The 18578-nt window shown below is 39.2% G+C and overlaps 1 protein-coding gene and 1 pseudogene across 1 annotated transcript in view; one reads left to right on the top strand and one right to left on the bottom strand.

Annotated features, from left to right (window-relative positions):
* Window positions 1-3510: 3510 nt before the first annotated feature.
* Window positions 3511-18578, top strand: part of DNA2 (DNA replication helicase/nuclease 2) — a 53682-nt gene continuing 38614 nt past the window's right edge. Inside the window, exons 1-5 of the mRNA XM_047071902.1 lie at window positions 3511-3610; window positions 5032-5214; window positions 7045-7228; window positions 9395-9540; window positions 17140-17271. Of these exons, the coding sequence (XP_046927858.1) occupies window positions 3540-3610; window positions 5032-5214; window positions 7045-7228; window positions 9395-9540; window positions 17140-17271 (716 nt within the window). The 5' untranslated portion in view covers window positions 3511-3539. The remainder of the gene's footprint in view (window positions 3611-5031; window positions 5215-7044; window positions 7229-9394; window positions 9541-17139; window positions 17272-18578) is intronic.
* On the bottom strand, window positions 9124-9201 carry LOC124507318 (uncharacterized; annotated as a pseudogene).

The raw sequence follows: 18578 nt of genomic DNA, 5'->3' as shown, positions 1-18578 counted from the left end.
AAGAAAATTATAGACCAGTATCTTTCAAAAGCAAAGATTGGAAAATCCTTAACAACGTATAATCAAATTGGGGCACCTGGTTGACTCAGCCAGTAGAGTATGTGACTCTTGATCTCAGGGTCATGAGTTGGGTGTAGAGATTACTTTAAAAAAAGAAAATAGGGGCTCCTGGGTGGCTCAGTCGTTTAAGTGTAGACTTCCTCTCAGGTCATGATCTCGTGGTTTGTGAGTTCCAGCCCCATGTTGGACTCTGTGCTGACAGCTCAGAGCCTAGAACCTGCTTTGGATTCTTTGTTTCCCTCTCTCTGTCCCTCTCCAGTCACTCTCTGTCTCCTGCTCTCAAAAATAAATACACATTAAAAAAAATTAAAAATAAAATAAATAAAAAATAAAGTAGTCAACACATTAGCAAATCAAACCCAGAGATACATCCGAGTTTATCCTAGGATTGCCAAATTGTTTAATAAAGTCAGTAATTTTCAATAATAACAGAATAAAGGAGAAAATGCACATGATCCTTCAATAGATGCAGAAAAAGTACTTAGCAAAATTCACCATTGATTCATTATAAAAACTAATCACTTTAGGGGTGCCTGTGTGACTCAGTTAGTTGATCACTTGCCTCTTGATTTTGGCTCAGGTCTTTGTCCCACGGTTGTGGGATCATGCCCCACTTCTGGCCCCGTGCTGAGTGTGGAGCCTGCTTGGGATTCTCTCTCTCACTCTCCCACTGCACCCCCCCCCCGCACCGTCCACTCAAACACACACTCTCTCTCTCTCTCAAAGTAAAAATAAAAACAAAAACAAAAAACAATCACATTAGAACAGAAGAGACCGGGGCACTTGGCTGTCTGAGTCAGAAGACAGAGTGACTCTTGATCTCAGGTTGTAAATTCCAGCACCACGTTGGGTTTAGAGATTACTTAAAAATAAAATCTCGGGGCGCCTGGGTGGCGCAGTCGGTTAAGCGTCCGACTTCAGCCAGGTCACGATCTCGCGGTCTGTGAGTTCGAGCCCCGCGTCGGGCTCTGGGCTGATGGCTCGGAGCCTGGAGCCTGTTTCCGATTCTGTGTCTCCCTCTCTCTCTGCCCCTCCCCCGTTCATGCTCTGTCTCTCTCTGTCCCAAAAATAAATAAACGTTGAAAAAAATTAAAAAAAATAAATAAATAAATAAAATAAAATCTCTGCCCCTCCCCTGCTTACATGCATGCATTCCCTCTCTCTCAAAATAAATAAATAAACTTAGAACAAAACAGTGTGTTGCAGTTTTCTAGGTTAGAGACAATGATAGGGTAGTGACAGTGGAGATGGAAACGAATGAAGAGATTTAAGATAGTTTTAGAAGTTGAATCTATGTGTCTGCCTATGGATTGGATGTGAGTAGTAACAGAAAAGAATCAGGATGACTTCTGAATTTCTAGCCTTGTCTTCTGGGTCGATAGTGCTATTACTAAGAAGAATAATAGGTCTGTCAAGAAAATAAAAATTCCATTTTGGCCATGTTATAATTAAAGACCCCGCCCCCCCCCCCATATTGCTAAGTGTAGATATCAAGCAGTAGTTGTGTTTTTGAATTCAGAGGAAAAGCCTTGCCTATACACATGAATGTGAGAATTGGCAGGATAGAGATGGTATTTAAAGCCACGAGAATAAAAAAATAATAATAAAATTAAGCCATGACAATGTCTGAAAAAACCTAGGGAACCAGTAGATAGAAAAATATGTCCAGAAACTGAACTCTGAGGACTTCCAACATTTAGAGATTGGGCAGAAAATGAAGAAACAATGCAGGAGATTGAAGAGGGCCTGTGAGGTTGGGGGAAAACCAGATGCGTGTGGTGTCACAGGTGGAAAATCTGTAAGTATTGGGCCGCCTGGGTGGCTCTATCCGTTAACCCTCTGACTTTGGCTCAGGTTATGATCTCATGGTTCATGTGTTTGAGCCCTGCATGGGGCTCTGTACTGACAGCTCAGAGCCTGGAGCCTGCTTTGGATTTTGTGTCTCCCTCTCTCTCTCTGCCCCTACCCCACACGTGCTTGCTCTCTCTCTTTCTCTCTGTGTCAAAAATAGACATGAAAGAAAGAAAGAAAGAAAGAAAGAAAGAAAGAAAGAAAGAAAGAAAGAAAACGAAAGAAAGGAAGAAAATCTGTATCTATTACAGGCAAGGCTTTTTTTCCCCCCAAGAAATTTCTCATAATTTTGTATGAATAAACACGAATATAAAAGACAACTTTTAATAACGATTATTTTGATTTTTTAAAATTAAGAGTAGGGTAGGGGCAGAGAGAGAGGGAGAGAAAGAGAGAATCCCAAGCGGGCTCCATGCTGTCAGCTGGGAGCCCCATGAAGGGCTCAAACTCAAGAACTATGATAGCATGACCTGACCCCAAATCAAGAATCAGATGGTTAACCCAGTGAGCTACCCAGCTGCCCCATAAAGATTATTTTTAAATGGGAGGATAGGGGCACTTGGCTGGGTCAGTCAGTGGAGCCAGTGACTCTTTCAAATGGTGACTTCAAGCCCCATGTTAGGTGTAGAGATTACTGAAAAAATAAAAAAAATAAAGTTTTGCTCTCAGGATGGCCAAGAGAGAGATGGAGTAAATCCATCAAGGCAACATCTTTTATTTTATTTTGTTTTGTTTTATTTATTTTTTAAAGTTTATTTATTTTGCGATGGAACCAGCAGGGAAGGGGCAGAGAGTAAGGGGGACAGATGATCCAAAGCAGGTTCTTCCAGGATAGCAGAGAGTTCAATGCAGGGCCTCCAACTCACCAACAGCAAGATCAGGACCTTAGTCAAATTCAGACACTCAACCAAGGGAGCCACCGAGGCTCCCCAAGGTAACATCTTTCAAAGGTGGGAGACACTGGGCCACATTACAAGTCTGGGAGGAACCTACTAGTGAGGTCCACATTGATGATACAAGAGAATGACGGAGTAGCTGAAGAAAAAAAGGCCCTTGAATGAGTACAAATAGGATTGTTCATTGATCAGTGGACTTTGTCCACTGTTGAAAAAGTGGAAAGAGGATATAAGACAAGCACGGATATTAGTACTTTTGTAGAAAGTCGTGGTATCATGAGGAAATTCCTACCTGATGTCTTCTATTTTCTCAATTTTCCGGAAAAAAAAGGCGAGGTTTTCTCCCAAAAGAATAGAAAATTCTGCATGCTAACAAGGGACGCCTGGGTTTGGGTAATTGGTTCTGTTCTAAGAGCGTGTGTTGAGCATGCGTTGGCGTGTCTAGAGAAAATGCGAGAATATTTGTCTGGGCCAGATTAAGAACACCCCCAATTTTCCTAACGCATAAGCAAGGGAGCAAGGATCTCTTAAAATCTCCGCCCAAGCGCCGCTCTCCACGTGGAGCATGCCGGGCTGGGAGGGGCTGCTTCGCGCAGGTCACTTGGGACTGCGGTGGGCAGGCGGACATGCGCATGCGTGCGGCGCCTCGCGGACTCGCGCTTCTTTTCCTTCTCTGAGGTTCTCCGTTTCCCTGGTTTTAACTGGCGTGTGTTTGCAGTGTCTTCCCCCGGGATGTTGCAGCTGGAAGAACTGGAGCTGTTGAAGAAGAGTCTCGGGGAAGAGGCTGGTCCGCCGGCGGAGCTGTGAGCGGAGCGGAGGGAGGGTTTGGGAGCAAGGCGGGAGATTTGAAAGAAAGCGGGAGAGGCGGCACCCACGCCTCCGGGAAGCCAGGCTTGGGATAAAATGATCCCGCTCGGGTCCCAGGGTGCCGGACGAGTTTCCCGAGCTGGGATCTGTTTCATAGGGTTCTCTTTGGGTCCGCACTTGGGCCAGAGCTCGAAAACTGCTTACTCAACCGTTCATTCCTGCCCGTATTCGGGGAGTGCCAGTCACCTTAAACTAGCCTTCATAAAAGGAAATTGCAACTGCTAGATGCTTTTCTCCTTATGTAGTTGGAGAAACTTATCCCACGGAGAACTCTGCATCCTCAACTTGGACTAAATGGTCAGGGCAACTTGACCAGCATAATGTGGAATTATTTTCAATTAATAATAATGATAATTATTGTTGACGGATCTTTGCGTTTTGGGTTTTGATCAGCAATACCTTTGCGAGATCCTTAAGGTGTCCCAACTGACCTTTGGGAATTTCGCAGCCCAGGAGTAGGTGAATGAGGTGATTACAAAGTAGTAAGAGTCTAGGGTTGGGTGACAAAGATAGTTTGAGGATAATAGGAAGGCATTTGGTATTATAATTAGAGAGGTAATGACTGTGGACTCTTGTACTGGCACTGATAAAGACTGCAATCAAACTGGAAGGACTAAAGAGGGACTTAGTATTTTCTAGAGCGGTTAGAGCAGTCCTGCATAGTTTTCAGGCGGCTAGGATCAATGGATAAAAGTATTGTGCAGTTGACTTGCCCATTATAAATGAGAAATTTCTGAGTTGAGTCACTGTATGAATGAACTAATGTGACAGGTATTAAGCTTGCTTTTCTCTAGGAAGTAGGTGCTAGTTGATTCATACTGAGATTTTACAGAAAGATTTTCTTCATTAAATAGTAGGTACGGCTAGATAATTTCTAAGTAGGCTCCTAAAGATTGATACAATACTGTGGCTCAAGGTAGTATTTCAGCAAACCACCTCCACTATGGTTTTCCTTAACAATACCTTTCATTTACAAAAAAGATGGTGTACAAGACATTTGCTTTTATTTGTACTTTGGGAGGATTTGCACCAGTGGTAGGAATTTGTTATTTGATATTTCTCAATTTATCCTTAATCCTCATAATCATGGATGTTTCACAGAGCTCTTGAGAACCTGTACAGTATTTGGAAAAACTCGTATCACAAGCATGTTTTAAATGGCATTACTTTTGGGAAGTTTTATAATCGGAATTCTGCTATGCCCTTGCTCTCTTAATTTTTACGTATTTTAGCTAATGGTCATTGTGATAAGCTTTCTAGAAGAAACAAACCTAGAAAACTAGAAGGCTGGTTTGTAGATAAAGGAAATTGGATGGCTTATTTCATGCTACAGTAGTTCTGTTTGTGTATGCTTCAGATTTCAGAAGAAAGAGGAAGCTTCCTTTTCTAAAACAGTTCTGAGCCGAGGAATGGATAACCGGTACCTGGTATTAGCAGTCAATACTGTACAGAATGAAGAAGGAAACCATGAAAAGCACCTAATCATCACTGCTTCTCAGTCACTAGAATATAAAGAACTGTGTATCCTTAGGAATGACTGGTAATTTTTGTGTGACTTTGAGCACTGATCTGGCTTAAGAGTCTTAAGGGAGCAGATATGAACCTGAATTAATTCCATGTAAACATTTTGCTTATTACCTCAGCATCTCAAAGCCCTTATTCTGAAACTTGATCTTTATTGTCATTTGAAAATTAAGTACGGGGTACCTGGGTGGCTCAGTCAGTTAAGTGTCCAACTTAGGCCCAGGTCATGATCTCACAGCTTGTGAGTTCAAGCCCCATGTCAGGCTCTGTGCTGCAGCTCAGCCTGGAGGCTGCTTCAGATTCTGTCTCTCTCTCTCTCTCTCTCTCTCTCTCTGCCCCTCCCGTACTCATGCTCTGTCTCTCTCATTCAAAAATAAACATATGGGCACCTGGGTGGCTCAGTTGGTTAAGCGTCTGACTTCAGCTCAGGTCATGATCTCATGGTTTGTGGGTTCGTCTCTCTGCTCCTCTCTTGTTCACTTTCTCTCTCAAAAATAAATAAACATTTAAAAAAAACCCAAAAACGTAAGCATAAAAAAAGAAAATTAACTACAAAGGGCCTTATTAATTTTTTTTAATGTTTTTATTTATTTTTAAGACAGAGACAGAGCATGAGCAGGGGAGGGGCAGAGAGAGAGGGAGACACAGAATCCGAAGCAGGCTCCAGGCTCTGAGCTGTCAGCACAGAGCCCGACGCGGGGCCCAAACCCAAACAAAGGGCCTTATTAGATGACTACTTCCAAAGTTTCCCAGTACTTAAAAAAAAATTTTTTTTTTAACGTTTATTTATTTTTGAGACAGAGAGAGACAGAGCATGAATGGGGGGAGGGTCAGAGACAGGGAGACACAGAATCTGAAACAGGCTCCAGGCCCTGAGCTGTCAGCACAAAGCCCGACACGGGGCTTGAACTCACTGACCGCGAGATCATGACCTGAGCCGAAGTCGGCCGCTTAACCGACTGAGCCACCCAGGCGCCCCTTCCCAATACTTTTTAAGATTGCAGCTTAAAACTCGTAATTATTTTCACTAAAAGCAAAATTAATTACAGCATAAGAACATTCTGAAACCCTAGGTTTCTCTACACAAGCAAAGTATGGTATGTGAGGGGTAAAGGGCAAATTCAGAGAAAGTGGAGGTCTAATTTTGTCTATTTAGGCTCTTTGTCTAGATAAGAATGATAAATACGATTTTGTTCTTTTTTTTTTCTTTTTTAGCATTTATTCATTATTTTCAGAGAGAGTGAGAGAGAGAGGTTGTGTGTGCACATTAGCTTGGGGGAAGAACAGAGAAAGAGGAGAGAGAATCCCAAGCAGGCTCCATGCTGGAGCCCCAAATCAGGGCTCAATCTCATGGTTCATGAGATTGAACCAAAATCAAGGTTGGACATTTAACCAACTGTGCCACCCAGGTGCCCCAGTATGTTTTTCTTCTTAACACATTGGGTTTGTCTTCATGTCTCAAGACTTACAGAAACTGTAGAAATGCTAGAAATCTTAAGAATGAGAGAATTATTATTGAAATAAGCTAATCCATAAGTGGAGCTGTGTATTGACGCTATTAAAGATTTGATAGCTTTTGCAGTAAATGATGCTAACACTAAGCAGTTTTCCTTTTTGGTATTTAAGGAAGACCCCTGAGTGTTCTCAGTTGTATTTCAAAGGTAGAAAGGAGTAGAATGAGTAGGAGTTGATTCTGAAGACTGCATCCTAGTATTAAATTATTTTGAAAGACCCAGAAATTTACAAATACTATTCCTTCAGATAAAGTACTCATTTGCTTTTTGAAGCTTCCTTAACATGTTTAAATATAGGAACCTAAACTATGTATATTTTGCTTTATTTTTAGGTGCTCTTTACCAGTGGAGCCGGGGGACATCATTCATTTGGAGGGAGACTGCATATCTGATACTTGGATAATAGATGAAGATTTTGGATATTTGATTCTATATCCAGACATACTGATTTCTGGCACAAGCATAGCCAGTAGTATTCGATGTATGAGAAGAGCTGTCCTAAGTGAAACTTTTAGGGTGAATAATATTAACAGCTAATGTTTCTGCAGGGTCTTAGAGTTTACAGAGCACTTTTATACTCTTATTTCATTTAGTCGTCACAAATCCCTGTGAGGTAGATGGTAATAATCAGCTGCATTTTACAGATGAGGAAAATCAGGCTCAGAGAGGTTAAATGTTAAATGACTTGCTGAGAGTTACTGTAGCTAATAAGTGGCAGTGCTAGGACTCAAGACCAGGTGACTGAATCCTTTGAATCTTGATCAGTGCTTAATAAATAATTAATTCTAATGATAAAAGTAATGTGAGTGATGATATTTTTTAATGCTTCTAGGAATTTCCAAACTTGGCTTCATGTGATTTCCAATAAACTAAAAATAAATGTGACTGTCTCTCATAAAAAAATATTCTGGAAAATTTCAAACATACATAAATAGATGATTCGAATAATTTCCCATATACCCATTTTGCTGTTCTCAAACATTATATTATTTTGCATGTAAATGAAGGTGGATCTTTTAAAAATATAAATATGATACCTTTATCATACACCATAAAATTAAAAGTATTTCCTTTCATTAATATAATGCCCAGATAGATAATGTCCCATTATTTCTCTGTAATGTCTTTAATAGAAAGTAGTTTTTTCTTCAGTTGGTTTGTCAGAATTCAAACAAGGTTTTGTTTTTTGTTTTTTTTTTTTAAGATTTTATTTTTAAGTAATATCTATACCCAGTGTGGGGCTCGAACCCACAACCCTGAGATCAAGAGTCAGATGCTTTACCAACTGAGGCAGCCAGGCACCCCCAGAGTCTTTGATTTATGTTTTGATAGGTCTCCTAAGTTTTTTTTAATCTATATTCTACCTATTCTTACCCTCTTTGTTTCAGTTCCATTTACTGAAGAACCTGGGTTTTTATTAAGAGTTTCCTCTTCCTTTCAGTGTATTTTAAAAATTATACAATTTATATCTATGTAGAAAACCAAAATTGTTTTAGAAACTTTTTACTTCGTAGTTCTTTTAGACTTGTTAAGAACTTGCATGAATAGTACAGAGAATCCCTCTGTAAATTAATTTTTTAAATTCCTGAAGCATGTTTTGGTGGACTTTATCTAGTTTTTTGATAGCTTTAAGGGGAATGTCTAGGCTAAGAAAAGGGTTAATTGAGAAATAATATGCCTTTTTTTTTTTCTTTAAAAATTTCTTATAATGTTTATTTTTGAGAGGCAGAGACAGAGCATAAGCGCGGGAGGGACAAAGAAAGAGAGACACACAGAATCTGAAGCAAGCTTCAGCTCTGAGCTGTCAGCACAGAGCCCGATGCAAGGCTTGAACCCACGATCTGTGAGATCATGACTTGAGCAGAAGTCAGATACTCAACAGACTGAGCCACCTAGGCACCCTTTTCTTTTTTTAAATACTGTTTCTTTTTGAGTGGAGAGAACTTGTCAAAAATCTGTGCTGTAAATTTAAATTTTATGTTTGAATAATGTCTTTTACTTACATGAGTTTATGAGCCATGGCTTTATTGCATTTTATTTCGGTAGATTATAAAGTGAAATTAGAAAAGAATATATTAAGTATTGAAAATACATTGAAATTTTTCATATAGGTTATTTTTAATATTTTCAAAGTAGAAATTACTGATTTTCATTAAAAATAACATGCTTGGGGGCACCTGGGTGGCGCAGTCGGTTAAGCGTCCGACTTCAGCCAGGTCACGATCTCGCGGTCCGTGAGTTCGAGCCCCGCATCGGGCTCTGGGCCGATGGCTCAGAGCCTGGAGCCTGTGTCCGATTCTGTGTCTCCCTCTCTCTCTGCCCCTCCCCCGTTCATGCTCTGTCTCTCTCTGTCCCAAAAATAAATAAACGTTGAAAAAAAAATTAAAAAAAAAAATAACATGCTTGTAAAATAATTTGGGTAATTCTTTACGTTCAGAGAAACTTCTCTAATAACAAACTATAGAAATGATCCCTGAAAGTATAGTCTTTAATTCGGATAGTTCTGAATAGAAGAAAGTGAAAGTCATCTGTAATTCTACTTACTAGAATAAAAATTGTTTAATATTTTAGCATTTGTCTCACTAGTGCAGTTTGGCTATGGTAGTTAAAATTGGTAATAAATATGAGATCATGTGTGCTAATAGTGTGGAATAAAATATATGATTTTTTTTTTTTAAATAGAGCTGTAATCCAGCCACACGTCGAATGCTGATTGGTACAGTTCTTCATGAAGTATTTCAAAAAGCAATAAGCAATAGCTTTGCCCCAGAAAAACTACAAGAATATGCTTTTCAAACTATTCAAGAAATAAAACATCTGAAGGAAATGTAAGTAGTACAAGACATGCTGTAGGTACAATTCTATTATAAAATCTATTCCTGGTATCCAGAAGGTATTTGGCTATTAGACTATTAAATATAAATCAGAGTAATACTAGAATATAGATTCCAGGGTTGTAGTACCCCACTGCAGTTCTGTGAAGAGCTTCTGAAATTGCAGAATAGAAACTCTTGAGCTAAAAATATCTGAATATTCTGTACATGTGTGCAATAGATTCTTCAGCTGTTCTCAGTGTAAAAACTGTTTTGCCTTACTTGTAGTTATGTGACATACTGAAAATTTTATGGGTTTGGGAATCAGATGGACTTGGTTTTATATTCTAGCTTTGCTAGTTTTAGGATTGAACAGGTTACTATTTTTGAAAGGTTTTGAAAAAGGCAATAAATCCTATTTTGCAGACTTTTGTGACAGTGGAGAAAATACATACAAACCCACAAATGGCTAATTGTTGGCATTTTTTATTTTATTTTATTATTTTATTTTTATTTTTTTAATGTTTTATTTATATTTGAGAGAGAGAGTGACAGAGTGCAAGTGGGGAAAGGGCAGAGAGAGAGAGACACAGAATCAGAAGCAGGCTCCAGGCTCTGAGCTGACAGCACAGAGCTTGACGTGGAGCTTGAACTCACAAACCATGAGACCGTGACCTGAGCCAAAGTCAGTGCTTAACTGACTGAGCCACCCAGGCGCCCCTAATTGTTGGCATTTTGTGAGTGACTACATGCAGAGGGGTTGGCATAATCTGCTGTTCTGTCATCACTCCTATTGCAGACTGTCTTTTTTTCACAGAAGTATTTTTATTAGTGGTAATTTTGATTTCCAGACTAGTTGACATAAATCTGCTTTTCCCAGATGTAATTCTGTTTCGCTGTTTATATGGAAAAAGTGTGTTCCAAAATGCCACACAACTTATTTACTAATGTCATATGACCTATTGTCCTAAAAACATTTTAGATCCCTGACATGTGTCAGGCATTGTGTTCAGTGCTTTTAGACATCTTATATAATCTCATAGCAACCGAAAGAAACTGAAACACACAGAAGCTGTCCTTTGGTCATGACTACATAGCATGACATTCAGAATATGAGTAGATTTCATAAAGCTTTTGCTTTAAAGAGTTCTACTTATTGCCTTATTTGCCACTTTGCATTTCAGTAAAACACAGCTGTTATTTACATTTTGCCTTTTTATTTTTATTTTTTAAAGTTTATTCATTTATTTTGAGAGGGAGAGAGCATGTGTGTGTGCATGAGCAGGGGAGGGGCAGGGAGAGAGAGACTGAGAATCCCAAGCAGGTTCTATGCTCTCAATGCAGAATCTGATCAAGTTTCTAACTCACAAACTGAGATCATGACCTGAGCCGAAATCCACAGTGGGACAGTTAACTGAGCCACACAGCACCCCATTTTTCTTTTTTGTAATTAGAAATTTGAAAATTTTTTAGAATTAGAAACTTATTTTTTAAATTAAGTTTAAAATTTTAATTCCACTATAGTTAACATACAGTGTTATATTAGTTTCAGGTGTACAGTATAGTGATTCAGCAATTCTGTATATTACTCTGTGCTCATCATAAGTGTACCACTTAATCCCTTTCACCTATTTCACCATTCCACCACTCACCTCCATTGGTAACCCTCTGTTGTCTATAGTTAAGAGTCTTTTTTGGTTTGTCTCTTTTCTTTGTTTTTTGTTCATTTGGTTTGTTTCTTAAATTCCACATATGCATGAAATCATATGGTGTTTGTCTTTCTCTAACAGACTTATTTTACTTAGTATTATACTCTCTAGAACCATCCATGTTGTTGCAAATGGCAAGATTTCATTCTTTTTTATGGCTGAGTAATATTCCATTATACATGGATGTGTGCGCATGTGTGTATGTGTGTGTATCACATCTTCTTTATCCATTCATCTATCGATGGACACTTGGACTGCTTCTATAATTTGGCTATTGTAAATAATGCTGCTATAAACATAGGCAGTGCATAAATCCTTTCAAATTAGTGTTTTTGTATTCTTGGGGTAAATACCCAGTAGTGTGATTACTGGATCAAAGAGTAGTTCTATTTTTAATTTTTAAAGGAACCTCCATACTGTTTTCCACAGTGGCTGTACCAGTTTGCATTCCCACCAACAGTGCAACAGAGGGGTTTTTTGGGGTTTTTTTTTGTTTTTTGTTTTTCCACATCTTTGCCAACACTTGTTTTTTGCATTTCAGAGTTTTAACTTTTTTTTGGTCATATCCTAGTCAACATACAGTGATGCCTTATCTGTTGCATGTTGTATTGATTATTCCCCCGAAATAAATCACATCAAAACTTAGTAGCTTTAAATGACTCGTGTCTAATCTATTACCTCATAGTTTCTGTTAGCAAACTATGTTAGGTTAGGAATTCAGAGGTGGTTTAGCTGGAAGGTACCGGCTCAGGGTCTCCCATGGGGTCTCCCTTGTGGAGCTGGTCATTAGAAGGGAGGATCTGCTTCCATGATGATGCATTCACATGGCTGTTGTCATGAGGCCTGAATTCCTAGCTGGCTGTTGTAGTCATGAGGCCTCATTTTGTTGCCACGTGAGCCTCTCTGTAGCGCTGTCTAATGTGTTCTCACAACATGGCAGGTGCTACTTCAGATTAAATCGTTTAAGGAAGTGAGCAAGCAGGAAACCATAGTGCCTTTTTTTTTTTTTTTTTTTGTATGTCCCTGGTGATGAGTGATGTTGAGCATCTTTTCATGTGTCTGTTAGCCATCCGGATGTCCTCTTTGGGAACGTGTCTATTCATGTCTTTTGCCCATTTCTTCACTGGATTATTTGTATTTTGGGTATTGAGTTGGTAAGTTCTTTATAGATTTTGGGTCCTAACACTTTATCTGATATGTTATTTGCAAATATGTTCTCCCATTCCATCAGTTGCCTTTTAGTTTTGCTGATTGTTTCCTTTGCTGTGCAGAAGCTTTTGATGTTTAATTTTCTTTAAAGTTTCTTAGTAAACTTCTTTTTAAGTTTATTTTTGAGAGAGAGAATATCTGAAGCAGGCTCCAGGCTCTGAGCTGTCAGTACAGAGCCCGAAGCGGGTCTTAAACCCACAAACCGTGAGATCATGACCTAAGCCAAAGTTGGAAGCTTAACCGACTAAGCCACCCAGGGACCCCCAGAAGGTTTTTATGTTGATGAGGTCCCAGTAGTTCATTTTTGTTTTGTTGCCCTTACCTCTAGAGACATGTCAAGTAAGAAGTTGCTGCAGCTGAGGTCAAAGAGGTTGTTGTTGTTGCCTGTTTTCTCCTATAGGAGTTTGATGGCTTCCTGTTTTATGTTTAGGTCTTTCATCCATTTTGAGTTTATTTTTGTGTATGGTGTAAGAAAGTGGTCCAGGTTCATTCTTCTGCATGTCGCTGTCCAGTTTTCCCAACAACATTTGCTGAAGAGACTTTTAAAAAAAAATTTTTTTTTTTTACATTTATTTTTGAGAGATATAGAGACACAGAGCACAAGTTGGGGAGGGGCAGACAGAGAATGAGACACAGAATCCAAAGCAGGCTCCAGGCTCTGAGCTGTCAGCACAGAGTCCGACATAGGGCTCGAACTCACAAACCGTGAGATCATGACCTGAGCTGAAGTCGGAAGCTTAACCAACTGAGCCACCCAGGTGTACCGAGACTGTCTTTTTTCCATTGGATATTCTGTCCTGCTTTGTCAAAGATTAGTTGGCCATATGTTTGTGGTCTATTTCTGGGTTCTCTATTCTGTTCCCTTGATCTATGTGTCTGTTCATGTGCCAGTACCATACTGTCTTGATGACTATAGCTTTGTAATACGGCTTGAAGTGCGGAATTGTGATGCCTCTGGCTTTGTGGTTTTCTTTTTCAGGATTGTTTTGGCTTACTCAGGGTCTTTTCTGGTTCCATACAGGATAGTTTGTTCTATCTCTGTGAAGAATGCCAGTGTTATTTTGAAAGGGATTGCATTGAATATGTAGATTGGTTTGGGTAGTATTGACATTTGAACAGTATTTGTTCTTCTAATCCACGAGCATGGACTGTTTTTCCATTTTTTTTGTGTTTTCTTCAATTTCTTTCATAAGCTTTCTGTAGTTTTCAGTGAATAGTTTTTCATCTCTTTGGTTAGGTTTATTCCTAGGTATTTTATGGTTTTTGGTATAAAGGGAGAATTTAAATGCAGAAGACATTAAATAATGAGTATGAACTGGTTTGGAGATTTTAAATAGAGTCCTGCTCTGTAAGAAATAAAACACTTGGAAGAATCTGCCTAAGGAGATTATGACAGTAAAGAATGGCTCCATGATGGTTAGAGAAAGTTATTTAGGAAAAGATTACCCAGGGTGCCTGGGTGGCTCAGTCTGTTAAGCATCTGACTTTGGCTCAGGTCATGATCTCATGGTTCATGAGTGAGCCCCACATTGGGCTTTGTGCTGACAGCTTGAGACTGGAGCCTGCTTTGGATTCTGTGTTTCCCTCTCTCTCTGCTCCTTCCTCACTTGTATTCTCTCTCTTTCTCTCAAAAATAAAGATTAAAAAAATTAATAATAAAAAAAGGAAATGAGTACCCAATTGTGCAGGTATTTTTTAAATAATGTTATTATTTTTAAACAGATTATAAATTTGTGTTTACCATATTGTAATAGTACAAGGAGGTATATGGTAAAAAAGTAAGTCCTTTCTCCCTGTATCCTACTTGTTACCTAGTTCCTTTCCCTAAAGACAACCGTTGCTATCAGTTTCTTATATATCCTTTCACAGAGATTTCAAACATTTATGTGTGACAATGTATGTGTGTGTGTATATGTGTGTGTGTGTGTGTGTGTGTGTATACACACATCCACACCTACACACACATATACACACACACACCTATATATTTTTCATTAGGTAAATTGTAGAATACCATGTATATTATTGTTCACTTAAAGATTTAAGTTCACGTTAAAGATTAAATCTTGGGGCGCCTGGGTGGCTCAGTCGGTTAAGCGTCCGACTTCGGCTCAGGTCACGATCTCGTGGTCCGTGAGTTCGAGCCCCACGTCGGGCTCTGGGCTGATGGCTCAGAGCCTAGAGCCTGCTTCCGATTCTGTGTCTCCCTCTCTCTCTGCCCCTCCCCCATTCATGCTCAGTCTCTCTCTGTCTCAAAAATAAATAAACGTTAATTAAAAAAAAAAAAAGATTAAATCTTGCTGATCATTCCATATCAGTACTCATCAAGCTGTCTCATTTTTAATTAATAATGACATAATGTTTCATTGTATGGATGTACTGTAATTTATTTAAGTATCTCCTTGGCATTTCAATCTTTGCTTTTATTAGCAATCCTATAAGAGATAACTTTTTTTTTTAAAGATTTAAAAACATTTTCTTTAATGTTTATTTCTGAGAGAGAGAGAGCTTGAACAGGTGAGGGGCAGAGAGAGAGGGAGACAGAATCCGAAGCAGGCTCTGTACTGTCAACGCAAAACCTGATATGGCACTTGAACCCATGAACTGTGGGTTCTGAGCCAAAGTCAGATGCTCAACCAAGGTGCCCCAAGACTTTTTTTAAAGTAGGCTCCATACCCAATGCAGAGCTTGAACTCACGACCCTGAGATCAAGAGTTGTATGCTGTACTAAGTAAGGCGCCCCTAAGAAATACCTTTATACATCTTTTATTTCACACCTGTGAGGCATATATTGGGTTAAATACTTAGAAGTGGAATTGTTGGGCCACAGAATATGTACACTTAAAACATTTAAAAAATGTTTTTATTTGGAAATAATTTCAAATTTAAAGAAAAGTTGCAAGATTAGTGCAGTCAACACTCATGTACTGTTTACTCAGATTCATCTGCTAAATGTGTGTGTGCGTGTGTATAGATTTTTTCCCCTAAGGTTGTGTAGTATACATCTGGTATACACAATGGGCTGTATACCATGAAGATGCTAGCCATAGAACAGATTGAGCAGGGCCCTGGACATTCTGGGGTGCCCTGTGGGCTCAGGATGCTTACTGCAATGGGAAGAACTGATCTTGCTCACCTTGCCTTCAGGCCTTTACTCCCCATACTCTCTGTGGTTGGGGCCAGGCACGTGGTGATGTTTGATGGCTGGGTGAGGGGCCTAAGTGCTTGATGAGGCAGCTTGCTGCTAGCCAAGGACTTTGCTCATGGCTCGTTGTCACTAATGATGAGCTAGATGGGCTCAGGGCTTATGCCCCTGAAGTAAATCATAATGTATAGTGTGTGTTTCCTAAGATTAGGCTTTTCTTTTATGTAATCACAATATGGTTTCAACGTCAGGAAATTTAATATTGGTAAAATACTTTTGTCTGATCTGTCCACATTTTTGTCCAATAATGTCCTTCCTTCATACCATCTTTTCCCCTCCAGGACAGGATCTAGTCTGGGTACATCTAGTATTTTGAATACTGAGGTTGGCTGACTCAGTTGGAATAGCATGTGACTCTTGATCTTGGGGTTGTGAGTTTGAGCCCCATGTTGAGTGTAGAGATTATTTAAATAAATAAACATTAAAAAAATATTTATTGAAATATTTATTTTTGAAGGAAAGAGAGCATGAGCAGGGTAGTGGCAGAGAGAGACGGAGACACAGAATCTGAAGCAGGCTCCAGGCTCTGAACTGTCAGCACAGAGCCCAATATGGGGCTTGAACTCATGAGCTGTGAGGTCATGACCTGAACTGAAATTGGATGCTTAACCGACTGAGCCACCCAGGCGCCCCAAAAATAAATAACATTTTTGATAATTATTGCCAAATTGTTCTCTATAGGCATTGTACTAGTTTACATGAATCCTTGTTTTCCCGCATTCTCGCTTACGTCTTCTTTTATCAACTGGAAGTTGCCAGATTTGAAGCAGCCTTTTGTAAGGATAACCTTTGCCTCTGGTATTCTGAATGTATGATCATTTGGGGTATTTTGGTATTAGCAGTTGCTCTCTGGCTTGAGGAATTTCAGCTTCTCTTTCAGCTTGAGGTTGCTGCTATGCCCAGGAGACACAATCTTGGCAGAGCTAGGGTTGCTAATTTTGTCTTCCCTGCTGAACCAGTTCTTTTGGAGGGCTCAGAGGGTTCTGCTCTCTTTATTTTTAAGGTTGAATAATATTCCATTGTACATATGTACCACATTAAAAAAAAGATTTTTTTAAAAATGTCTGTTTATTATTGAGAGAGAGTGCATGAGCAGGGAAGGGGCAGAGAGCAGGGAGGACAGAGGATCCGAAGCGGGCTCTGTGCTAACAGCAGCGAGCCCCGAATGGGGCTTGAACCCACCAACCATGAGATCATGACCTGAGCTGAAGTCAGGCACTTAACTGACCGAGCTATCCAGGCACCCCCACAGAAGATTTTATTTATTTATTTTTTAAGTAAACTCTATCCCCAATGTGGGGCTTGAACTCATGACCCTGAGATCAAGAGTTATATGTTCTATGATTGAGCCAGCCAAGTGCCCCATGTATACACCGCGCTATATATCCGTTAATTAGTTGCTGAGTAACTTAAGTTGCTTATTTGGATATTTTTGTCCTTACTTACTTTTTTCATATTCATGCTTTCATGTTTAATCTCTTATTTTGGCAGGTATCGCTTAAATTTGAATCAAGATGAGATAAAACAAGAAGTAGAGGAGTATCTTCCTTCATTTTCTAAATGGGCCGGAGATTTCATGCATAAATATATTTCAACTGACTTCCCTCAGATGCAGCTCTCTCTGTAAGAAACTCATTTTGTTTATATGGTGTTCATATGTTCAGATTAGGATTTTATTCTGTATGTTGAATTAAAGCTTTTTAAAAGGTCAAGTTATTACAACTAGCTTTTGTTTGCTTATTTTATAAATTACAGTTCTGAGTGTCTTTCCAAAACCAAAAATAATCTAGTGAATAAAAATTCTATTTTCACTATAATAAACTCTTCTGATTTTTGTATGTCAGTATGTTTTTTAAATAGCCAATTTGTAAATATTGTGGGGGTCCTAATTTCATATATATTTCTATTACTATCATATATGGACTATGTCATCTGTTGATTGTCCTGTGGATTTGTGCTTTATGTTTAAATCCTGCATTTAACCATTTAATGCTGTTTGGCATTGGGATTTTATTGTTTTCCCCCTTAAAGTAGCATTGATAATAGGTAATACTTTTTTTTTCTCTTTCATTATTTACTCATTCAAGAAATATTTATTGAATGCTTAATATGTGCCAAGTAATGATGTTCTATGTGCTGGGATTATCATATGAAAAAAAAGCAGCTGACTTCAAGGTGCTTCTAGACTACTGAACAAGTAAATAACAGGGGGCTGGATTGCACTGGATAAATGCAGTGTGGAATAATGTGAGAAGGAAAGTGGAGTTGGTAGTGGTGGTGGTGGGACATGTTTCCACTGAATGGTTGTGAAAGGCCTCTGTAATAAGCTGGTGTTGAGGTGAAGCCTGAAGGAAATCAAGGAGGTAACCGTGCAGCTGTCTCCAGGAAGAACGTTCCAGGTAAAAGCCCTGGGTGATGCACACTTGCCAGGGTGGCCGGAGCAGAGTGAGACAGGAAGGAGCAGAAGTAGCTTTCTTGGGGCCTTGGAAGAAGCCATGTCAGGACTTTGGCTGCTGTTCTGATTAGATAAGAAGCCACTGGAGAGTTTGCACAGAGGGTTTTGATTTAACTTTTTTTTTTTTTTAAATGAGCAACATTTTCTTTTTCTTTTTTTTTTTTGAATAGGCACGGCTTCCATTCATGTAAATATTCTTAACTTTTTCTTAATATTCTTAATATTTGTTTTCAATATTCTTAGTATTTTATCTCAGGACATTTTGTGATCTGAATAACTTGTTTAAGACTTGTGCAACAGAAATCTTGGGAACCATCAGTTCCTTTGATCAATTTGTTGTCTGAGGTTCCCTGGTTCAAAGGACAGCAGTGACTGGGTTGGCTTAGTTGGTTAAGTGTCTGACTTAGATTCACATCATGATCTTGCATCTCTATGGATTCAAGCCCTGCATCAGGCACTGCTGACAGCTCTAAGC

The sequence above is a fragment of the Lynx rufus genome, unplaced genomic scaffold, assembly GCF_022079265.1.
Source record: "Lynx rufus isolate CCGP_SWC_20201006 ecotype Redwood Valley unplaced genomic scaffold, mLynRuf1.p SCAF_11, whole genome shotgun sequence".
Taxonomy (NCBI): domain Eukaryota; kingdom Metazoa; phylum Chordata; class Mammalia; order Carnivora; family Felidae; genus Lynx; species Lynx rufus.
This window is presented reverse-complemented; position numbering and strand designations above follow the sequence as displayed.